We start from the raw sequence: 26,187 nt of genomic DNA, 5'->3' as shown, positions 1-26,187 counted from the left end.
TCCTCTTGAAGATAGATTTACTATTAGGACTTTGGATTTCAACCAATTTATACATCATTCAGATTTGAAACTACATCAAAATAAAGTAGCCAAAAGGATAAGCAAAACCCTTAAATTATCGTAAACAATTTACATTGAATGGTCAAAGTTTTCAGCTTAGTAATTATTTTGCCATTCAATCAGTTACATTAAAATTAAGTAAACCTAAATTAACAAGAAATCACATAAAATATATCTAACAATTAAATCTTTTACAGAATTGAGACCATCACATCCCTTCGAATGTGTCCTGCCGAAGATTCATCTATTGGCAGCATGAGAGCCTCCCTCATGTCACCATTAAGAAGCAATTAATTCTATGAAGGAGGCATAGAATTAATTCATCGATGCAAGCTTCGCAAGAGTATCATGAACATCAGCATATCAATTTCCCTGATGCTGCCATCTATACGTATAAGTTCCGAGGAGCTTGTTGTCATCAAAATATATATCATAAAGGGTAATAAGTTGTACTACTCATCTTTCACCTGTGACATAACTGGAACCCCTTTGCCTGTAAAACTACAGCACTGCACTCTCAATTCATCACCTACCTTAAAGTCCCTCTTGTCATTTGCCTGCAGACAAATATGAAATTGTTAGAAGAATAAGTTTTATGCAGAACTCCAATCTCAAAGGAATATACTTCCTCTATATTCATTAGATTCATCACTTTCTAAATATAAAAATTTCAATTTAGATGCATCACTTTCCCTTTTAGTTCATAAATTATCTCTATCTCTATCCTACCACATGGACCCTCTTTATTTTTTCTCTCTAACTCTCTCCACTCCGAAAAATGCCTAATAGTCCACAATTACAAAAATGATGCATCTAAATAAAAACAGGAAGTAAGTTGACTCACTTCACTAGTAAAGTAACAATTAAATATTACAACAAGACCATTGCATTGCACTTGGCTTCTGGAGAAAGGCAATTTGCACACTAGTCAGCTTCTCTGTAATAAACAATTAAAGCAACTAACCACTTTTCTTACCCCATTAAACAAAGGGGAAAAAAGGTGATCAATTTTGGTAGCATTTGTAGATGCAAGAAAAGTTTTTTTTTTTTTTTTTTTTCAATTCCAAAACAGTGCGATAGCTGGAAGGACATCAGAATGGTAATAAGATCACAGAACAAATTTAATGTCACAGCAACAAAAAGATCATGCTCCTTTCAACTGGAACTAATGTTGAGGCAGTCTGGGTACATACTCGGTATGTTTTTGTAAAGACATACCGAGGTATCAATCAAAGCCTTAATCCCATACCGGAACCTCTTACATACCGGGGTATAATAGTCATTTTATTTGAAGCATTAAAATTCAATGGCATCTTTTGTGTAATATAATTTATCAGATTTCACTAGGGGTGAGCATAACAAGGTACCTATTAAATTTCCTGGAACTGGAACCGGAACCGAAACTTGTTGCAACAGGTTCCTCAAAATGAGAACCGGAACCGAAAACTGTAGGTTCCTGAAAAATGGGAACCGAAACCGAAACTTGCAGGTTCCGGTTCCAATTCAAGGTACCCTGTCTTTTAATATATTTTGTACTTTTTTTGCAAAATTATTTCAAAAAAAATTTGGAGGGTCATAAATTTACAAATCTTACATCTTGTAAATACAACAAATCAAAAAAGTTGTTTAGAAATTTATTAAATATATTTATAACTATTATGTTTATTTTTATTTATAAAAAATTAGGCTTGAATTGATGTATGATTTGGGCTTAAATGATACTTTTATCAGTTACAGGGTATCTTACTGGTTCCGTTTCCAAAATATCAAGAACATGAACCAGAACCTGTTGCAACAGGTTCTCCATTTTATTAACCGAAACCGAAACCTCTCATACAGGTTCCACTTCCGGAACGTGCGGTTCCTAATAGGTTCCGGTTCAAATTCAGGGTACCCTGATATTTTGCTCACCCCTAGATTTCACATTGGTGTATAGAATATGATAGATTACTTACAAATTTATATTTACCCTAAAAAGGTTGCATTATATCATTACACCTTTTAATGGTATTACAGATTTACTTGGTTGCATATTACACATACACTAGCATAAGATGTACCCATTTACAACTTTGTCAACTATAAAAATATCATGTATAACTGTGATACAGGTGAAATAAGAAGGAAGTATAATTTAGTTGATTTTGGCGGGAAAATCTATTATTGAACAAGTTGTTATTTTTGCTTTTGTCATTTGTGCTTACCTGTAAGATGCCATAATTCTTTTATGTCTTTTGGGTTGTTAGGAGAGCTAAATACAGCTTAGTCAGTGTAATATTCTCATTAAGAAAAATACACTGAATTTCCTCTTTCTCTCTCTTCTCTCTTCCCTCTCTTTCTCTCTCTATTCTGTTACAATTTCTTCTTCTTCTTTTCTGTTCTTCATTTCTGGAAATTACTCAAGCTCTGTACGATCAGAGCTCGATAAGGATTTCTCCCTTATCAAACTGTACCATCGAAAGGTATTATAATACCATTATTACATCTAATGGTACTATTTACAAGACAGCATTATGATACCGAATTAGTACCTCATTTAAGTTACTCAAACTGGGTCATTAATGATGGCCAGTGAGGAAGTGAGTATGTTTCTAAGGGTTAACACCAGTTGACCTCAAATAATTTATGCAAATTTTACATTTTGTTGTGCAAAATGAAGAATCAAGAGTTCATATATAAGTTGGAATAGAGATTATTTAAGATTGGGGTGATATTAGAAATGTTCTAGAATTTTGCTTCAATTAATCAAACAAATTACAGAAAGCAGTATGCAACCCAAAGTACTTTCCTTCCTTCTACACATCTAGTGTGACCCCAAGTCTAATATGAGGCAAGATTCTTTCCATACACCTGAAAGAAATTTATTTCATATGTTCCAAGAGATGAGACCGTGAAAGAAAACAAAAAACTCAGTAGTATCTAAGTTACTGTGACAAGCCTCTGCTGCAAAAACACTGTAGCCATTTCTTTTATTTTAAATAATGGCCATCTAAGTGAAGCATTTATCTTGGTGTAGAGGGACCATTACCTTCTAGACTGAAATGGCAGGAACGGCAATAAGAAACATAATTACACATTAACATGAGATGGAAACCATTTTAACAGCTTCCTCAATATTCCAGTCAGTGACAGAATACAGCAAAGATATTTAGAATCTGAAGAAGGGCAGTGTCCTCATTGATCTCCTACCTTAAAGGGGAATTCGAGAGAGGGAGGGGAAGGGAGCATATTAAATGTAATGGTGACTACAGATTCTAAAAAGTTAACAAGAATGACAACAAAATGTAGCACACAGATCACAACAGGTGTACAGAGTCCGCAAAAGCCACTAATATAGGTCAAGCAACTTTGAGCATCCATGCATACAGTTTCTTAATGAATAGCTTGCTTAAAATTCTTGGATGATAGATCAATAATTTAAATCATATTAGAGATAAGTTATACTTCGTAAAAGATCTCATAACACATAAGATTTTTCAAGTTGACATGGAGGCCTGAGAATACAAAACTCCTATAACAGAGTAATTCAGGAAAGGATGAAATGTAAAAAGGAAACATACCTCGTAACGATACATTCCTTTAAGTCCGCCTCCCAAATCGAGGACTAACCCCCGTGTACGAATTTGATATACTTTAGCTGTGACTACTGTGCCAAGTTTCAGGTCTTTCGCACAAATACCAGATCCCACTTCCGACTTCTTATCTTTAGACACTTGATTCAGACTAGCAGATTTTTCTCCACCAGAGTCATCAACACTTTGATCTAGAGTTAGTTGATCAGAGGAAGCAAAAGTGCTGAGAGTCCTATTTTGACTTAAAGCAGCTAACTTTTCTTCCTCTTCATCACACTCTGCAGCACTTCGAATAAAAAAGGAACTATCTGAAACAGCAGAGGTTGCGACTTCAGCAGCTGCATATTTAGTTACAACTGGGTCCTTTTTACCACTATTCTTCTCTTGACCATAAGTTTTATCTCCAATTGATGCCCATACTTGAGATGCACCTTTTTTTGTTCCAGTAAATCCTTTATCAGCAGAAGAGCTCTTATTCGCTTTAAGGGATAGTTTAATATTACCACGAACATCCTGCTCTATACACATCAAAGAAAGCTGCTGACCAATAGACACTACATCTGAAACTCGAGAGACCTGATGGGAAAAACAGACACGGGAAGTTAAAAACATTTAGCTGATTCAGTTGACCTGCTTGAACTGTAGACTCCAAAAACTAAACTAAAAACAAAATTTGGTCAAGGTCACTTGATTTGACAGCTCAAAACAAACGAGACCTGATAAATGCTCAAGTATTTTGCATAAACACAAAATCATTCTTCTAGAAGAGAATAAAACCACCGCCAAACTGATCAGCACAGTATCAAGGGTTGTCAATGATCTCAGATATATAAGACTTATAGTGCAAAGGCATGGTATAAATCTATTGCTTTAGATTTGAGATGGATGCATTTAGTTTTGATGTTCTTATTTCCCAATTCTCCTATGATTACTACATAGAATCCACCTTCATGTTGCTGAAATTAAGCAAATTTCAATTTAGAAGCCTAGAGGGTCCTGTAAAATGCTTGTACTTGTCCAATGGTTGAAAGAAATTATGTGCTAAAGCAGGGGATTACTAATTATTCACATGCTGCTGATGGAAGATTTGCTGAATTGATATCTCTTGACTTGTCATTGGGTGTTTAACTTTAATAGATAGGAACAAATGAAACACATAAAAAATAAAATAGACAAAAGGCAATTTTATGACTTAGTTTGCTATTTCTTTCAATTTGTGTGCCACTATTATGTAAACTTCAGAAATATTGCAAAGCAAGATGTTAATGTTCTGTTCAAAAATTTGACCATGAGAATATTAAAGCTCTGTAAAAAGAGCGTAAACTACTTGGACCTTAGATTCTTTTTTGGATGCCGTCCATAACATGCATAAGGCCACAGAAATACTAATTAAGGGCAAAATTCTGAGGAAAAAAAATGAGCTGGAACATGTCAGGAAGAGGAAAAGGTTTCTTATATTTGAAAGAAGGTTCATCGTTATTAAGGAAGGTGATTCTAACAAAGACAAAAGTTGGATTACGTCATTAAGTGAATTTGCTCACAAAAATTGCCGACGAATATACAGAAAGGTCAGTAGGTTAGTGTTGGCAGAAGCATGAGACCAGTATTCTAGAGCAGCATATTTTATACTGGAAAATGTGAGACTCTTACCTTCATAAGTTTGCTTCAGATTATCAGAAGCTAATTTCTAGGGAAGTAGTTTCCTTTGATATCAATCCAATTAGATGGCTACTATGCGGATAAGAACAAAAATTTTCAAGCATGGCTTCATAGGATAAATTTACAGTAACCCACTAATGGATTTTGGTTGACTTAGCAGCAAGAGATGGTGGATCAAAAATCAAAATTCTAAGAGGAGACGAATTCCATCCCAATAGTGATGATGACAGAAAGGAAAAAGTAACCGCATTCATAGAGCCCAATGAGGAGCACCGTTATGTCACTAGAGTAATGCTCGGAATGGATTTTTGATTGGAGACTTTAGCAACTCCATGGAGATAATTCCAATGGACAGATTCTTAGAGCAGACTAGTATTTCAATTTCCACCGACTTCCAGTGGGAGCATCATTGCCACCCAATAACACAATGGGAAGAGCTAATGAGGATGCTTCTGCGTAAGTTCTGACCTTGCATGAGCAGTGGTAGCTTACACAACTCAGAGCAGTGGCAAATTACCAGCGGCGGTTAATCAAGCTGTAAGGATCATTGGAAAGCATTTAAGAAGCCATTTCCATATGACTATTTGTTTATGGATTGTGCAATGACATTAAGGTGGAGGGAGGGATGGCAATGGATCCGTATCTGACCCGGATCCGTGGATCCATATCTGTTTTTCACGGATATGGATCCTTAAATTTTGGACCCAACGGATCCGGGTCAGAAAAGGATCCCGTACTAAAAAAACAGATCTGGATACGGATCTAGCCTAAATACCTGTATCCAGATCCGTTTACCCGTTTTTTTTTTTTAAAAAAAAAATATTTCCAAACTAAAGCCCAGCCCACATATTACAAAATTACACTATTCTACCAAACCCCCAAACAGAAACCCTAAAATCACACTCTCTCTCTCCTCTCTCCCTCTCTCTCTCTACTGCCGACCACAACTCTTGCGGCTCCACCCTCCAGCCTCTCCGGCGACTGTGAGTCTAGCCCATCCTCTCCGAGCTCCGACGATCGACCGCAAGTCGCAAAATCACAGTGCACGATTTTCTGACCTTTAGTATACTTATTGCAGTTGCATTATGTTTGGTTTTATTTAATTTATTTCTGTCATATTAGTGTTTACTAGCTTGTTAGTATATAATCCAAGTTTACTTTATTTTATCAAAATGTCACAATGCATCATCTTAATGCTTACTAATTTATGAGTGGATGCATTTGTTTGGTGCTCAGCAGCTCACGGTTCACTTCTTCACTTAATTGGAGTAGTTGTACAATTTTAATTCAAATATTGAACTTGATAAAGCATCTGAGGGATGTTTGAAAGTTAAACGTATACATTATTTTAGTTGAAAACTTTTTTTTATTAAAAAATAGTTACAATGTGCAGGATCCGTTTTGGACCTGTAAGATCCAACGGATATGGATATGGATATGGATCCTCCTTCTCCATACCCGACGGATCCAGATCAGATATGGTACCAGGGTGCAAAAACGGATCTGGATCCAATCGGATCCGGTCCAGATCTGACCCATTGCCATCCCTACGTGGAGGTAAGGCTGCTAAGACCCAACCAGGATTTGGCATGCAAGGTGAAAGATAAGCTTCGGTTGGGCTAGCAAAGAAAGTTTAGTGGCCCAACTTGAAACAAGAATAATGCTGCTTCTTATAACACTTTTGATTCTTATAACTCAATAAGAATTTGAACAATGATTTAACCGCGCCGCTAAATAAAAACATTAAACTAAAATCCTGCTAAAGTTTCAATCAAATCCTGTCAATATCAAATTTTAGTAATCCCAATAGTGCTGTGAGTAATTTCTTTACTGCAATGGTTTTTGTTGGAAAGCGGAGTGGGGTAGCCACGGTAGGATAACCGATCAGTTATACAAGAAGGTTGATTTAGGAGAAAACACACAACAAAACTAATAAATAAATAAATAAAGGAAAAAAGAGGAGAAGAAAAAAAAGAAGAGGAAAGGGTTGTTTTGAAATGTTAATCATAAATGGGGCAAAAAAGAGTTTGAGTACTATGTTAATTTTATGAATGGTAGATGGTCTAAAATAAATATATAATTCCTTGAATTACCACAAGACCATTAAGATAATGCCATTTCTTTCCAATCAAATGCTCAACAGCATTTTCCTCCAAAGCAACATAATTTCTTTCCTTACCAAACCCCACAAGCTAAATCATTAGCCAATCTGCTAAATTTGGGCCCAAAGCCAAGGCCACTTTATGCATCATATGTTCTCTGAAGAAATAAAACCACCTACAATGATAGGGACAGGGATAAGGAGGATATGGTAGGATAAAAATGATGATTTCCCTTTATTGGCAGGAATTAGATTGGGATAAGTTACAGAACTTCATAACTACACTTACCCTTCTCCTCTCTCCTCCTCTTTCCCTATTTATTACGGGTAAAAAGTCTTTAACTAACTCATTTTTATACCCATCCCTTATAAACCCCCCCCCCCCCTTTTAATACTATTTAGAGGAATAAGTAGCTTTCTTATCCTTATCCTTATTTCACTAAACAAACAAAAGAATTCTCGGATCCTTTCCTTCTTATCCCTATCTCTCTTCTCTTATCCCTCTAAACAAAAATACTTTGAAGGAAAACATGTGAGCAAGACTCACTGTTAACTTAGCAAAGCAAGTTGTGACCTACTTTTTGGAGCATATCATTAGTATTGATCCTACACAAAGTTAGTGTGTTAAAAAAAAACTTCCACCTTAAGAGAGATCTTAGCCTTTAATACAAACTTTGTAGGTGGAAAAGGCATAGCGTTTTTGGAAACTAGCAATAACCAATCGGCAGTTGCAGTCCCTATGCTATTTGTTTTGGATTCTTTGTCTTTTGTTAATTTGTCTCTAAAAAAGAGGGGAAAGAAAAACACTCAAGAACCACCAAAACATACTCTGACAAGTACAACACACATACAGACACACACATATAATTTTTTCCCTAATAAACCATTATAAGCTATTTGCTTTATTACCTAAAGCAATTTGAGAAAAAAAAAATTCAAATAAATTACCAAGATACAAGTCATGACTACAATAGAAAATCAAAAAAACTTCTATGGAACAAGAAATAAATTTTTAACGTTGAAAAAGTGACAACCATTTCAATATTCCTTTGAAGTTCAAGAGGAATAAGTTCATGCTCTCATAGCCTTTTTTTCCATCCTTTTTACTTCTTTTTTTGGGTTGTGGGATTAAATGGGATATAAGTTGTAAGTTTGAAATCAGGTTATCAGGATATCACAAGAATCTCACTTACAGGTTCATGAGACAGCTCAGACTTATGCAGAAGACCTTGCTGACCTCCATTAAACTCCACAAAAGCACCATACTCTTTGATTGATGTTACAATACCTTTATAGACCTTTCCAACTTCAATATCACGACCTATGATAAATTCAATCTGAAAATAGAGAATTAGTATTCCTATAACTCAAGGAATCATAAGAATATTTGTATTGGTGTTGAATGGAACTACAAGCAACTCAACGGACTGAACAATTAGGGTTTAAAAATAATTATAATTATAAACAGAGGAGCCTAGATGGGGCACCTTCTCCTGTGCTTTTTCCATTATAGATTGATTTTTAGCAATTATAGTAAGTGTTCCATCACCAACGGAAATACGTGCACCTGACAAGAAAATTGATGTAGCAACTATTAGCACTTGTTAAAGAGAATTACAGGCAGTAGAATGTGTTATTAATTTTCCAATCTCAATAACCTTATATTTGAAGTTTTAATTTAGATAACCTACAGAACTTTTTTTTTTTTTTTTTTTATTCTTTACACAAATCCTGTTCTTACTTATTTGGATCAATAATGCTCATACTGAAATTTGCGGATCCACAATTAAATTTTGGAAAACTAGGTCGAACAAAATAAACCGTATTAGATTTTAAATGAACCTGTTTCTTCTTCAATCCTTTTTTTTAGGGCACCTAAAGGTCCAACCAATCGGCGAATAGAGTCATTGTGGTACTTCAAGGTAGCTGCAGCAAGGAAAGTAACTAGAATTAGTAAAGGTGCATCACAACGGTGACAGAGAAGTGCGGATGTCATCAATAATTACCTAATCGAGGGGAGTTTCTATCATCTTTAGTACGAGGTGCATTAATTGCACGCTCCATATGATCAAGAATCTGGAGACGGCCTCTAAAAGCAGGATCCAAGCTTTCACAAATTATATCCAACGGAATTCCAGCTGGTTTTATGTCTAACTGAATTGCTGTTATTCCATTACGTGTCCCGGATATCTTGAAGTCCATATCTCCGAGATGATCTTCCAGCCCCTGAAAAATTTGATCAATGAAAGCATTACGCTCTGATAGTCTGGCCAATCACAAAAATAAAAAACTGAAGAGTATGTGATTTAGCTCGGATGGGCAAAGGGAGCCTTAGAAAAAAAGTTGCGTCGAAGTAGCTAATGAGCTATAAAACATATATCTGGCAGCTCCCACAGTAATAGTAGTTAAATAGCAGACAATAGATGATAAAAAAGAACTATCTATCTCGCTGATGCTAATTCAAATCTAAACATTTATTCATGAAATCAAATGAAACAACAGAAGTTTCTACACTTATCTTCGTTATAAGAAGCGTCCAATTCTGCATGTAAGGACTCAATCAAACCACAATTATAGGCTCAAAAGACTAGAGCTCATTGTGACATGACCACATCTTTAAAAAGTTCATGAGCAACATTGAATGACAAAAAGTAGAGTGATGCATTTGTGAGCACAAAATTTCCTACTATAGTTCACCTATAACAGCAGCCCAAGTTTATTACAGTAATGATACAATCAATAGTAAAGTGAAGGCAAAATTAAGATTAGTGGCTAAAATTGCTTAGAATGAGACCAAGGCACATGAGCATCAATTTTTACTTCTTTCCCATAACACTTTAAATTAAAATCTTACATGATGCTCCATTATTTGCATATGAGTACTCAATCAAAATTCTATTGAAGGCTCAAAATACTAGAGCTCATAGTGACATGACCACATCTTAAAATGTTCATGAACAACATTTAATGGTTAAAAGTAGAGTGATGCACTGGTGTGCACCAAATTTCCTACTATAGTTCACGTATAACAGCAGCCCATGTTTATTATAGTAATGATTCAATCAATAGTAGAGTGAAGGCATAACTAAAATTAGTGGCTAAAATGAGAGCTTAGAATGAGACCGAGACACAAGAGCATCAATTTTCTAATTCATTCCCATAGCGATTTCCCACAAAGGTTGATATTCAATCAATCAATCAAAGCCTAAAGCTCATAAGTGGGGTCGGCTACATGAACCAAAAGTGATTATTCTGTGTAGTCATCGACAAAAATCCAAAGGTTGATATTGTTTCTTAGAATTCCACTGCAGAAGAAATACACGTGAGAGAAATTTAAAGTGAAAATAATTTGTTTTTCAGTTCAAGTTGGGTGCTTCCTTAAAATTCATAAGGAAAAGGATATAATCAAGGGACTCTCTTCTACCATTTTGACTATACTCCCTTCTTCCCCTTTTGCTCCATAGAATTAAGGTCACTTTCTTTTTTATTTTTGGTTGGAAGAGAAAAGTTTTGGGACCAAAGATAGTGGTTGTGAGGATAAAAGTGTGGTCCCTTAACCTTGGTTGGAAGAAATTTATGGAAGAGAAAAGTTTTGGAACCAAGGATAGTGGTTGTGAGGATAAAAGTGTGGTCCCCTAACCAAAAATATTATGGGGCAATTTAAAAGGGATAGACTAAAAAGGAAATTAGGGTGAATGTTAAGGGCCAAAGGGAGTATATCTATGCTCACTTACAAAAATCCTTATGTGCATCATTTAGTCTTTTAGTTGCCTACATTTGGAAATCTAAGCTATAAAAAAATGTTCATTAGCCTTTGTGTGGGCAACATATTATGTTGGCGACAAATTAGGAGTTGTTTCATATTGCTAGAATGACTAGAGTTTTCTAGCACTCTAAGTTACTGCATATCTTCAGAATTTGGAATCTCGAGGAAAACATTCTCCTTCCACCTAAATCACATATGTAGGTTTCCAATATAAGTTGGGAAGAATGAAATGAGAAAATCAAAATTAAAGATAAGAGTGTTTGGCTTAATTTGGATTAGGTTATTAATAACGCTCTGCGTGTTTGTCTAGGACCTTCCAAAGATGATATGCGTAATGATAACCCACCCACCCCCCCCCCCCCCGAGCTTTATTTATAGGATCATATTTACAAGTATAGAAATTATGAATTAGGGCTTCTTCCACAATCTTTAGCTCAATTAACTTTATAAGTCCCACAAATATCAGGCATTATTAGAAGAATGATGATCAGTAAGTGCCTCACCAAAATGTCAGTCAGAATGCGATAATCCGTCATCTTGCCAGTAATTGGGTCAACCTCACTAACAAGGCCTACAGATACACCTGCTACATGTTCTCTCACAGGAATTCCAGCATCCATCAGAGCCATACTACCTACCAGAAAAACGGAGTAAGCGAAGGGAGGAAAACGGAATCTAAGTAGAACTACAAATGCATCAATAATAACCCATGAAAATTCATAGAGCACTTACATAGAAAAGTTATCCTTATATCATTCAGAAATAGAGGGGTTGGGGGTGGGGGGGGGGGGTGGATGGCATCATTGGCAAATCCAAGATTTTGAGGGAAAGAGGTGCATATTTCTATAGAAAAATTGTAAACTAATTAACGTCTTGCACATAAATAATTAGTTTAGTGTTACAACAGAACAGTGGTGGATCAAAAAAAATTTCCTAATAAGTGTCCCTCCATGTTTTAATAAGTGTTACACTTTGAGCGGCACATAATTTTAGGCAACTTAATTGACTTAAATAAAATAAGAGGTAAGTGGGGTAGTTGGAATATTAAAAAATTGTAAAAGAAAGATAATGGAGTTAATAGTTTATTGAAAAGTAATAAATGTGAAAAGAAAGAAAGCTATTTATTATATCATCATCCTTAACAATTGGTTCTTTACTTCTTTACACAAGTCATTGAGGAGAATACTCTTCACGTATTCAAAACTAATTAACACTAATTTTACATTAAACCCTAACTCGTAATCTCTTGACAACACGTAACATTGTAAATTATAATTCTAATTCAACCCTGAAATCTGAAATAATAAAATTGCTTGAATTGATTATAAACGACAAAAATCACTTCAAATAAAAGTGAGGTAGTCAATGCCTACGTTTGCTGCTTTGGTTTGTTTGGGAAATCGTATTAGGAGTCCTTTTGGGCTAGTGTAAGTCAAAAAAGGGAAAAAAAAAACAGTTAAAAAAAGGAGGGGGGCAGCATATTCAATCCCGTGACCACATGGTTTGTTTGGGAAATAGGTAGCCTGAAACATAGTGCTTTGTTTTCATATAACCCATTATCAAAACTGGTATGAATACAAAACCGATCAGTTTTTTTTTGGATACAGTATGGGTTCAACTGAACCCATAATGGATCCGCCACTGCAACAGAACATCATTGTTTATAACTATAAACTTTTTTGTATTTTAATTCAACTTTTAACATTGCCTACCAAACTGACCAACATAATATCAAATTAGATGATTATAGTAATAAATTTATACTTGTGTAAAATATAAATTCTCTCTTTAAAAGATAGTTTATCCTAAATTTGCTTGGCGCAAAAAAAAAGACAAATTTTTAATTTTTGTAAAGGTAAGTTATGTAATTTTAATAGAGTGAAATATGAGAATAATTAGTGAAAGTTATCACTAGGGGTGTTTATAAACCAACATGAAAAAAAAAAAAAAAAAAAAGATAAATATAAAAAGCACAATTAATAAGTAATTCAAATGAAAGTTATCACTAGGGGCGTTTATAAACCAATTCGTTCTCTAGTGCGGTAGACCACAATTGTATTTTATTTGAAATTATGTATATAACCCTCTAAATTGACTAACTTTCTTCAATATCCTTGGAAGAACTTAATATTACAAGTTATTTAACATAAGGCTATCAAAAATGCATTAAATAATTATTTCATCTGTCCCATAATAAAGTGCTCATATTCCATTTTAGGTGTCCCAAAAAATCGTAATCATTTGAAATCTTACCATATCTATCATATAAGTTTGGGCAACTTTACCCTTGTTAAAACTTGTCCTACCTTTTTGTACTAGAAAATGCCATAATTAAAAAAGGGATGTTGACATGCTAGTGGATATTTGTACCATTTCACCTATTTCCCATTCATTCAAATTTTAAGCCATCACTTTCTCTCTCATAAAATGCAAAAAGTACTAGCAGATGTACTTACCGTTAATTACAAATAAAGGAATCTCACGTTTCCTTAATTTTCGTACTGTGTGATAAACAAGCACTTAATTATGGGACGGAGGGAGTGGCTTTCTTTAATAACAAAATTTCCATATTACTATATAAATATTTTATAAATAGAGAAAAAAAATTCCTTCAATAGTCTTTGGTCTGATTTTAGACTGGTGATCAAACCTTGTTGATTACTGAAAAGGTATGAAGTATGAACAAAGGGAAAAATATTAAACAACCAAAGACTTTAGGTTTGAACATAGGAGGTTGGGACTCATTGCAAACAAGTACAAGGCTGGAGCGTGTTTACCACTCTAAAATATTGACTTAGAGGTATGGGAGCCGAAAATCAAATATAAAAAAGACAACTAGTTGGGCTCGGGGGTGCCAGACATCCACCAGCCACCTTATAGCTCCTTCCATGGGGTGGAGACATAAAAAAAAATAAAAAAAAAATAAAAAAAATCCTTTCAAACATGTACGAGAATAAAAAGAGAACAAATGATGAAGTATAAAGCATTTATCTTAGATATACAAGATAAAAGACAAAGTTAGAGACCAAATAGGCACTCCCTCCATTCCATAATAATATTGACACACTTGACTTTTTTTCACTATTCATACATTAACTTTGACTATGGTTTTTCATTAATGTATTATAATAATAAAATAAATAAAAAAATTATCATGTACATGTTAAATTAGATAATGACATAAGGTTTCATTTTCTCAACATTTTTGTAATTTTTATTAATCTTTAATAATTTATATTTAGGGTCAAGCTGGTGCATTGGCAAGTGTCTTATTTTGACTGCCAATTATTCTGGAACGGATGGAATATTATTATGAAAAGTTAGACAGAATGGAACCGATGCAAATAATGTATGAGAAATACCTCCACAAACACTTGCCATTGAGGTGGAGCCATCAGAAGCCATGACTTCTGAATTTACACGCACTGTATAAGGAAAATCATGTTCTGGCGGCAATACAGCAAGAAGAGCTTTCTCAGCAAGTGTTCCTACATCACAACAAATTATATTTTAAAGTCATCAATTGTGTGAGATATTGGAAGAATTGGCCTTAAAGCATAGCATTTAGAATAAATAAATGTACCATAGATTCAATAAATTTTTAACACATAAACAGAAGATTAAGGAAATCATAAGTTACTCATAAACAACAATGTCTCCCACAATGTCATCAATTTTACGACATAAACATAAAATAAAACATTAAAGGCAAAAGCCAAGATTTTGAACCCATATTAACCTCATTCAATACAGCTTCCTGAAATAATTACAGAATCAAATATGTCTGCAGAACAAAACAACCGTACTTTGCCTTTCATTAAATAAACTAAGCCTCCAATCAGCATTTATGCACGGCACATGGAAGCTATATACGATCCAGATACCACACAGCTTGCAAATCTAATGTTCTGGATTATGCAATTGGTTAATAGAAGACAAAGTTATACATATATGGGGGTGAAATGGCTATGCCTAGTTGCCTATGCTATAGAGTATTTCTCTACTCTCCTCACATCTCACTAAAACATTTGGATGCCACAATCTAAAGGTTTTTAAATGTCCAAGTTTGACCTTTCACATCTTAGATACCCACCATAAATCTCTTATGTTTATGAAAATGCATAGGACAACAAAAACAACCTACATCACTACACATTGTAATGTTTACATAGAAAACTAGCACATGACATCAATTAGTAATGACTTAGGAGTTGGTCTCTTCACCTTACATTAGGATCTTGTCATGTGATCAAATATCTGTAATTGTGTATTAGTAAAACTTATAAATATTAATTATCTAAATAAAATACACAATAAGAAAAATCTAAAACCTTATTTGATATTAGTTTTCCACATGTATTTGTGTATATATATGGTAAAAGTTCAGTCATACAGCAAATCAGATGAGAATCTATATTATTATTAAAACACAAAGGGATAACATGTGATTGCCATGTGTCACCTTTTCCTTAATATGACATGTATTTTGTTCTAGAAAAAAGATAGAATTGTCATCTAACTTATGTTACAAAGTCAATGTCTTCAAAAGATTCAACAATTACTTTTAAAGTGAATGTTTTATACGGTACACTCTAAAAAAGACCTTTAATAATTTACGGTTGTTCAATGACCTGGAAACAATCTCAACTCCATCTTTCAAATGCAAAAAAATAAAACCCCCAACTCAAATTAAGAATTCGGGGCAACGCTCGCACCACACACTAATTACAGGATCAAACAAAACATTAATAAATTCATATCAGATCACCTACTTTAGGTGAAGGTAGCAAAGCCTTTAGAATAAGGCTTACCTTTAACTCTTTAATACCCTAGCATTGAACTAATATTTTAAAATAACAAACAATAATAAAAGAAAAAATTTCCACACGTTATTCCGTTTTTCTCTTATAGAGTACGAGGTCCAAAAAAGCCACTATAATAATAAAATTATTCTTTCAATGAAGTAGTTTAAGCATTCCTGAGGTTATTTACATGAAGCACGATGTTCCACTTTCCCTATTGTCCTTGAATGTAAGACATAAGATCATTCTAGTAAAGCATTTGCCTCAATACTGATTTCACATACATACCCACTATAAACCCCTCACCCCAACCCACTCCAATCCACGATGAAAGGAATAACGTTGTATTTTGGAAAAGGCTAGATATTATTATTATAAACTTAAAAGTGGAAGGAATTAAAAAATATAAATCAAAAAATAAAATAATCAACATTTTAACCTAATACTTGTACAAACAGGATATATTTCTTCTAAGTTTTTTACCTGATATAATAATTTATGTAATTCACTAAAAATAAACCTTTAATAATGAAAACTAGTATAATAATAAGTATGCATAGAATCCATGATTCAATTCCACTTTAATATAATATTTGTTTATTATGTTGTCTTATAAGTTATATGTATTTTGTTTGCAATAATTGACATATAAAAAGATATAGCTTAATGTTTAAGTTATAATGTTTAACCTTGAGATTAAGAGTTTAACTATTGTACAATCATGTATCTACTTTTTTTTTTTTTTTTTTTTTTTTGGTTGTTGTATGATTACATGGAATGATAAACAAAATGGGAGGGTTGAAAGAGTGTCACATGGTGTATGGATATGCTTAGACTTGTACACATTGCATGTAATTTGTCATTGCGTAGCTTTGCACTTGTATAAGGAGCTTAGTAAAAGTCATTCTAGGGTTGATATGGAAGCATTTCACCATATTGATAACCATCACCCTGAATTCACCATAGGTTAGATCAATTGAAGCCATCCCTTTGGGATTGAAAGGAAAACAACCCGATTTATATATTTCTCTATTGTTCGTCACTTTGATATTTTCAAACTAGGAACAAGGTTTTTGAGTTTTTCTTGAAACTCTTTGATGAGTCTTACTTCTTTAATATTAATTCAAGAAGTCAATATTCATCACTTTTAGATGCTCATCCTGCACCTCCATCATAATTATATTCCACATACTCCCTATATTTCATTATGTTTAACATGTCTCACTTATTACATAGTTTTCACTAAACACATTTAAGCATAAATATCTTCAAAAGTGTATTAAATTCCCTTAAAAAAAATTGTTGATATTTTGAAACATATCACGACGAACAATATGAATATGTGTTCCCCAATTAAGGGAGTATTAGATTCTAATTGCATTAAAATCTTATAGATTCTAAACAAATCTAACTTAAAGTAATAGAGGGATCACTATCTAGATCTACTATACTTGATACTCTAGACTCTAAATGATGCAAATATGAGAAGGTCTGGAATTTAACTTAAAGTAATAAAGCAATTTATATTTTACTTTCTATTATTAGTTGATTATTAACTCCGCCAAACCCACAGCCAGTCCAAGATAAAGGAGGAGGGTTATGGTAGGCTAGTGACAACCAGTGTAAAATTATGTCACATCACGTGACATGAGCCACAATAATTGAGAGTAGTACTAGGATGGGTGACCTTTTAGGAAGTCCTCGTGTTGGATCATGTAGCCGACTCCTCTTATGGGATTAAGGCATTCACACAAGCAAGCATTACTAGTTCATTATTATTGGATAGAACTTTATAACTTTTAGGAGTTAGGAATAATATTATATAAGGAAACAACTGAAATTTTTATATTAGAGTTTATGAAGAGTTAATTCTCCTTTATGGCATTAATCATTTAATCATGTTTTAGGTGTAATACACAAACGTAACTCTTTATTCAAGAATGAGCTAGTTATTTATTGTGTTCCCATTTAAGAATGATTTGAGGGATTCAAGATCCAAGGAGTTTCTTTAAGTTGTGTGATTTGATTATTAGTTACTTTATTTTTATGGACAAATTCTATATCATCCAAAGGTTCTTGAAATTTTTAGAATTTCATAAACAAAATGACTCATATGGTCCATTAAAACAATGTCATCCACAATCACCCTATGAATTTTCAGATAGCTTTAAATTATGTTGATATACACATAAGCTATTTCTTTATAAATCAAATACCAAGGACTCAAAGTTGACCTTGGTTTACCACATATACACAAAGAAAAGTTCACATATCTATGTTGTTTGCCCAATTTATAATAGATCCAACCCAACAATCAATTGACTCCACCAACCTACTCTTTCGTTAGCCTTCATATATTCACAATGCAATAAATCTTCTCCCTCTCTCCTTTTTCTTTAATTATGTGTCATTACAAGTGGAAGTACCAATTGAAAACATAGACATTATTTATCCTTTGCTTTGTTGTAATAGTAAAAATACTGTTTCTAGGTTTTTATTTTCAAATGTAGATATTAATAAATGGGCTTCAAAATTATTAATATAATATGAAGTTATCAGATTAGTAAAAAGGCAAATGACCAGAACCCCCTCCCAACACATAATGTGGTTTGCAAAAACAAAAATTTAAGTAAATAAAAACATATTAAGAGCTTGCCATCTAGTGATTTATTTTTCTTCATATATTGGCTCATCCCTTCATATAACACTCAATTAAAGTGAATTCTAATTTTTTTTTTCTATGCCTTTTTCTAATTTAGACTTCAAATCTCGGATTGTGCAGACTGATATGCACTTCATTATTCTTGTACTTTCTCTAACACTGTCTTGCTTGCAGGTTTCTTAATTGGATGCTCTCTGGTTTAATGTCTTCTAATTTTTCTCTGCTTTACAATCTTGTTATGTGCTTCTAGTGTGCACTTGCCTGTTTCCATAGTAAACCACTGGCCCTAGGCTAGCAAAAACGCTATAGTCACATGTCATTCTCTAGAGTTCAAAGGGTCAGAAGACAATTCAAACAAGGCACAATCAGACTGTAGATATTACTATCATACCATGCCCAACTTCTCGCCTATTAAGGCCAGCTCGTTTCCCCACTTCATTGATTGAAAATGGAGGAAAACTGTAATGAAGCATGAACCGTTTACTTGAAGGGCCCACTACAGATTCCAAGCGTTGTGCATCACCAGGTGCTCCAAGAGTCACAGTACATAGTACCTGAAGTTTAACAAGGCAAGTGACATGAATAGAGCTTCAAAGCATCCCATATAAGTCTTTTTGTCCTGTTTCTAAAGATATTGTACGAATTAATACTTGTAGTGTATCATGGCAAGTGACATGAATGAAACTTCAAAGCATCCCATTTCAAATTTTTTGTCCTGCTTCCAATGAAAATATATAGATAGATATACTAACCTGAGTATCTCCACGTGAGAAAAGGGAAGATCCATGCAAAGCAGGTAAGTTACCAGATTCACAGTAAACTGGCCTCACTTCGTCAAGGCGCCGTCCATCAACTCTCGCACCTTCTTTAAGAATCCTTCTTCGAACAATCTGGCAAGACATCATTCTAACTATTACTCCCAACATTCAGACATGTATGGAATTAAAAATCCATGAGCACAAAAGGTAGAAGATAAAGGGAAAGACAAAAGATTAGCGCTGGCAAAATATATAGTTACTGATATGGTAAATGCACTCCTAATGTTGAGTCAGCATCTTTCAATTGTAATTAAGAAGATTTGACAATGGGTTGCCTACATTAGAGGATTCAAGGAGTATTTCTCTCTAGACCCCATTCAGAAGAAAGTCAACAAATCATGTGAGAAAAAGGTGCTGAGACTGGTCTCAAGCTCATCCTTGACCTTGAGTTATGAGCAAAATAAAAAGAAAGTAATCCAAATTCATGACTTTGAAAATTGCAGAAAGAGTGGTTGTAAGCCTAATTGCACCAAGAAAAATACTTCATGACTTAGATTTACAACCAAAACAAAAACCCCAAAAAAAAGGCTACTTACCAGTATGTCTTACAAGAATTTAACTTAGTAAAGAATGCCAGGAAACTATGCAGAATATAACAAGACAAACAAACTACCTGCTTCCTCACAGTATCTACTGCCTTGGATAGTCCTTGTATGCTTTCTTCATCACATTCTTCATCAAGGGATTTCTTTACATCTTGGGTGATTTGGTCTAAAGCTTCTCCTCTTTCAAACTAAGCATTAAAATTATGAAAAAGAAGACGGATCAATTTTCTACTTCTATAAAACACTGAATGAAATCAAGAATCTGACATTCACTAGAAAACATTTACAATAGTAATTAGTTTACCTTGCTATAAGTAGGATCAGAAAAAATAGCTTCAATACGTGATTCTGACAACTTCCTAATCTTTTCCATTGTAGTTTCTGGCATCATAGATAATCTGTATTCCTTCTTTTGTTTGCCAGCTTTAGAAGCCAAGCGGATTTGAGGCTCAAGATATTTTACAGCCTGCAGAATTTAAGCCAAGGTTCACCAATACTCTCTAGATTATCCATACAATATAGAAGAATGCTAATTTGAAACTGACCTCAGGATGCGCAAGCCTCAGGCCTGCCTTTAAATCTTTTTCAGAAATTTCGCAAGCTTGCACATCTATCATCAAGGTTTTATCCTTTGTGCAGGCATACACCAGGTTAAGATCACTCGAGCTCAGCTGCAGAACATTGACATCAAGGCAATAGAGTTAATAATTCTAAACATTGTAAGTGCACCAAGGCACCCAGGAACAAAGCTCGATTATATACTCTCTTAGGAGCCCAAGCACAGTGTTTCTCGTGCAAGGCAAAAGTTCCATTGAGGTTGATGAGGCACATGAAACATGCCAATATATGCACATTGCACAAAGAAAACCAATGGTGAAGGCAAATGGAGAGACAAAGCTTCACAGTCCAAGTGCATTGACAGCGGATCGTGAGAATGGTGAATTCTATCACAATTCACAAAGGAAGAAGACTTTGATAACTACGGAATGTGTTACCCTGTTACACATTTTGCATCGCATTACCATATATTTATAGAAATATTTGTATGCATGTCACCTTGACAAGGCACATGCACTTGACTTAACCTTAGACTAACACTTCAAGACCCAAAGTGCCTTGATGCACATGAAGCCTTTTACAACATTAATTTCAACTCAAATAATTGAAGTATTTCACAGCAAGGCCACCACAATATTTTTTCATCATAGAGACTCAAATGCTTTCTTCATTATTTACTAGAGAACCATCAAAGGAGGTACAATTTCAATAAAGGTTTACCTATACGTACATCTATGATGCAGGTCAATCTCCCACGATTATTAGTTTTGGACATGTGAACCATTAGAATACATATTCCAGGGAGCCAAGCCATTTAATATACAAATTCCTAGGTTTCAACATTAAGTAAGCTTGCAAGTTGTTCATATAAAGTAGTGTCTTGGATTTGTTATTTTGAGCATATTCCAAGGTCTGATGTCCATTTTAATTACGTGAGTCGAGATAGGAAAGAACAAGAAACAACAATATATCATATTAAAGACTTCAAAAATGAACTCCATAGAATATATGATCTCTACCATTGCACGCAAAGGTATTCCTTCCCAGAAATAAATATCTGTATTCAACACATATACACCATTCACCCACAACCCAAGTTATTTCAGCATAGAAATCTTACACAAATTTGATAGCTATAGGCATAGCAAAAATCATGTGCAAAATGACATACAAAACCAACATATAGCTATTCTATATCAGTGTCATATGATGGTTCACTCATAGGTGATTGCAAATACTCCTTGACATAGCAAAGCTCTAATACTATAAGCAAATTAAACAACTCCATTCTAAGATGACAAAAGGAGAGAACATGTCAACATTTTCCAAGAAGTAATCAGATTTGAGGGCAAACTTATGTGATACTTGCATATATTTCCTTCGTGTTCACTTTTACTTGGAGATTAAACAAGAAGAAGGTGGCAAGTTGGGCTGACCTAGCCGTTTGTCTAGTAGGTCCTAGTTAGATCACAATTATTTTCAGAGTTGGTTTATATTTTTTACTACCCTTTTTAGGGTAGGTATATCATGTGTTTAAGCACGTTTGAGTTTCTTAATATTTTTCAGAATTATTTTGTAAACTTTGTTTTCAACCTTTTTTTTGTTTTGAGCTTTCTTAGGCAATAAGGATTCATAATAAGTGTGACTTAATAACCAACGTAAAGGTAGGACAATGATTAACAATCAGTGAATATGTGTTTATTCAGCCTATAAGCTTTTCGATATTTCGAATTCGGAACCTTCATTTTCCCTATTATTCATTGTGTTTACACACCAGAAATATAAAACTTAAATTAGGCATGTGGAGCTTAATTTTAGCAAAGTAAAATTGTTTAGCACGTGAAGCTAAAATATCTACCTAAAATACCCTCTTAAATCATAAAATTTAGGTGACTGAAGTCTTACAAATCATAATCTTGAACCCTTAGGCTAAACACTCGAGTGAAATTTGTTGAAGCCTAAGCTAAAGGATTTTAGAACCAAACCATAAACCAGCTAATTAGATAATCCTAATATGCCAATTAGAAGTATGGCATAGAAGGTTAATTAAAGTATTTCATTCCATGTAGATGTTAGAGGGCCTAATTTAGATAATATGGGCTCCCATTTCCCTTGAAATTAAGTGAAGGTCTAGATTAGAAAAAACAATTTACGATCCATCCAAGACGATTCGAACATATTGGACATTCAACTAGTGTGCCATACACAATTACCAAAACTTGATGATCCATTCCCCTCCAAATTGAATTCCAAATCATTTCTAGTTTAATTTGTTCAACTACAAACACAAAGAGTGTGTTCAACTCACCTAAATTCACTTACTTACACTTATCTTATAGTATCTGGACTTATCAAAACTTATTAGACCTTATTAGAACTTAGTTATTTTAGTTGTAAATTTAGCCCTTATCAACCCTTACCAAAACTTTTAGAACTTTTTATCTTTGATCTTATCTGAACTTATTTTTCATACAATAAATGAAAATAAGGTGAACGAACAAGGCCGTAACAACTTCTAGGTTTAGTAAAGAAAAAAATAATTTTAAGCATTAGCTAAACTTTGTACCAAAACATGTTGATTTAACATCCTAATCAAATAAAATAGTTGATCAAGTTAGCTAAAGGCAGCAGCTACTGAAGAGGAGCTGTTTATGTTTTGACACACTTTTATCAAGTAGCATGTAGCTAGCAGCTGATTATATGTTTGATTGTCTCCCAATTAATTTGCCATTTGTGTGCTTGGAATGGCAAGAACTCCATGTTAAATGAACAAGTTGAAATAAAAAATGAAGCAATAAAACAAAAATGTTAAACACACTCCTCTCAAAATTAAGTTTCCTTGGCAGAGTTTGTGTTACAAAATGCTGATGGTCAGATGTTATCTCTTGGGAATAGGCATGCATAAAGCCTCTTGATGGTGCTCTCTTTGGGCTATACAAGTCTCTTTAGCAGCGTATTAGGCTTTAAATAGTGATCTTCACAATCAATATAATCAATTTGTTCTTGGCATAATTTCACTATAGTGCATCATAGCCATGCTATTACCCTGCGAAGCTCAAATGGCTATGATAGCGACAAACAAAGCAATGGACAAAATAACCACAAAAATGGAGCACGATACTGATGCTCGCACAGCATGTCCATGGGGTCCATAATCAAAACCTTACCAATATAAGAAAGAAAAACTACAAGCAAATTTGAAGCCTAAATCTCCTCAAAATTTTCTCCAGATTTGCCTTTATACTAGTAATTTATTTGAAAATTGTTGTTATATGATTGACCATTCCTATTAACTTATTGCATTGGAAAATAGATTGTAAATGATTAATACCCAAATTTCTCATTATTATTTTCATAAACTTTTCCGTACTATCTAGCAAGAAATGTTAACTCTTCCCATTATGGTGCATGTCCCCAGCATTATAAGAATTCCCACTCATGTTCCCTCACTAAGAAGCAATTTAACTTAAGCGGTGTTCGGTTACTCACAACTAACCACTATATTCGGTATTGATTGGTTAATGACAAGTCACTCACAAAAACTATTTTCCATTGTTTAAGTAAAAGAGTAGTAAAAGTCAATACACATTATCAATATACACCATATACAGAGATAAAGGAAGGATTGGAAAGCAAGAGGAAAGCTTCAGAATCATCTTCAAACGTAATCTTAGTGTGTGTATATATGGTGCAAAACATACTTAACATCCTTTTAGATCTATGCTAACAAAACTTACAAAAGATACATAAAAAAGATCTGAATTTCTTACCTCATCCATGGTAGGATTAATTATAAATTGACCATTAATCCTCCCAATACGAACCATTCCAATAGGACCACCCCAAGGTATATCTGATAATATAAGGGCAGCAGATGTTGCGTTAGCTGCCATCACATCAGGGTCTTGTTCTCCATCAGAGGAGAGAACACTTGACATTACCTACGGAGAAGAGAATTGAAGGGCAGTGGTAATATTATTGCTCGTCATACAAGGAGGTGGCGAGAAGGTGGTGCAAAAATAACTTTAAAAACTCATTTGGTAGGCACCAATTAAGGGACAAATATTTGTTTGGTTTTTTTTTTTTTTTTTTTTTTTTTTTTTTTTTGAGTTTATATGTAATTATTGGTCAGACATTACCTCTGGCATACCTCATAGATGTTCATAAACACTATCATGGTTGATATACATAAGGAATCATATTATGACGCTCCATATAACATATAATTTCATTAGCATTGGCATCATACATTTACACCTAGCATACCTCATCGATGGTCATAAACACTATCATGGTTGATATAAATATGGAATCATATTAGGATGCTTCATATAACATATAATTTCAATAGCATTGCCATCATACATTTACACCTAACATACAAATAATAGCCTAATAAATGAAAATAAATCATACCTGAACCTCATGGTAGAAACCAGGAGGAAACAATGGCCTAATAGGTCTATCAATTAAACGACCACACAAAAGTTCGCGCTCTTTTGGGGCACCCTCCCTCCGCATAAATGTGTTCGGAATTACGCCTTGTGCATACTGTTTTTCCTGGTAATCAACCTTAAGCAAACAAAATAAACAATTAATTTCAATTTGTAGGTACTTCGATATTCAATAATAATCAGACAAAAGGGGCAGGCACCTACAGTGAGAGGTAGAAAATCACGAGCAGAATCCCCTTTAGCAGAAGCAACAGTAGAGAGGACTTTGGTCTCATTGATAGCCATGACAACAGCGCCATTAGCAAAGCGAGCAATTTTACCAGTTTCGAAGGACGTTAAGCGATTTCCAACCTCGAATTCCTCCTTGAAAATTTCAAGGCACTTCGTCCCAAGTCTGAAAGGAGAATTTCCGCAGCAAAATGTGCGTAATTTGAACCTTCGTCGAGTGAGTAACAATGGAAGAGAAGTAAGGAGAGGATTCAAGACTTTGGTCGCCATGGAAATGGTGGCTTTACAGCTTGGAGGGAAGTGACTCCACTGAATAACGGTTTGACAGAGAAGGGTTTAGGGTTTAAGGGTTTTTTTTTTTAATTATTTATTTTAAGTTTTTATAAAAAAATAATAATAAAAAAAAATTAAAGAAAAGAAAAAAAAAAAAAAAAAAAAAAAAAAAAAAGTACATCATTGCTAATGGTTCGAACCTATCACATGAAAAGACCAAAAGCCCTATTATCAAGAAAAAAACCTAAAAAAAGAAAATACATACTTCGTAAAATAAAAGAAAATATAAAATATGACAACAAAAGTAGAATATATATGAGGCAATAATAAATTTCTCACCTCTCCTCTCCTTTTCAATCCTCCTCTCTTCTAGGGTTTCTCCAAGATCTTAGTCGTTTAGACCGGAATAGTCTAATTTCTTTGAAAATTAGACTACTTTCGACCCTTTTCCCTTAATTTTCTTTAGTTTTGCAATTTAGGTTTCAATAAATCTACACAAGTAGTGTAGATATTCGTCTGTCTCCCTACGGTGGAGTCGTTAGTTTTTGTTAGTTTAGTTGTTTGTTTATGTTTGGGTTTGTTTGTGTGTTAGGGTTTATCAAAAAGGTAATCATCTTTTTCCCTATTGTCAGTTTGTTGGTAAAGATTTGTTCGGGATCGCAACGGTTGTCAAGTTTTCAAATACGTTC

General features: G+C 34.0%; 1 protein-coding gene across 1 annotated transcript; it reads right to left on the bottom strand.

Moving 5' to 3' along the window:
* LOC110692421 (polyribonucleotide nucleotidyltransferase 2, mitochondrial-like) lies at positions 1–25,623 on the bottom strand. The gene is made up of 16 exons (XM_021869417.1): positions 25,202–25,623; positions 24,960–25,115; positions 24,314–24,484; positions 20,531–20,656; positions 20,290–20,451; positions 20,054–20,173; positions 19,375–19,512; positions 19,014–19,176; positions 14,521–14,646; positions 11,662–11,792; positions 9,399–9,618; positions 9,235–9,318; positions 8,880–8,959; positions 8,586–8,729; positions 3,621–4,208; positions 1–617 (listed from the first exon to the last, which is right to left on the bottom strand). The coding sequence occupies exons 1-16, from the start codon at positions 25,493–25,495 to the stop codon at positions 513–515; spliced, it is 2,808 nt and encodes a 935-aa protein (XP_021725109.1). The 5' UTR covers positions 25,496–25,623; the 3' UTR covers positions 1–512.
* Positions 25,624–26,187: the final 564 nt, after the last annotated feature.

The sequence above is a fragment of the Chenopodium quinoa genome, unplaced genomic scaffold (assembly GCF_001683475.1).
Source record: "Chenopodium quinoa cultivar QQ74 unplaced genomic scaffold, ASM168347v1, whole genome shotgun sequence".
NCBI classification, from domain to species: domain Eukaryota; kingdom Viridiplantae; phylum Streptophyta; class Magnoliopsida; order Caryophyllales; family Amaranthaceae; genus Chenopodium; species Chenopodium quinoa.
This window is presented reverse-complemented; position numbering and strand designations above follow the sequence as displayed.

Coding starts and splice junctions, on each gene's coding strand:
- LOC110692421 (XM_021869417.1), bottom strand. CDS start 25,495: ATGGCGACCAAAGTCTTGAATCCTCTCCTTACTTCTCTTCCATTGTTA. Junction 20,452..20,530: donor TGAGGCTTGCGCATCCTGAG/GTCAGTTTCAAA, acceptor TAAATTCTGCAG/GCTGTAAAATATCTTGAGCC. Junction 20,174..20,289: donor CTGATCCTACTTATAGCAAG/GTAAACTAATTA, acceptor TTTAATGCTTAG/TTTGAAAGAGGAGAAGCTTT.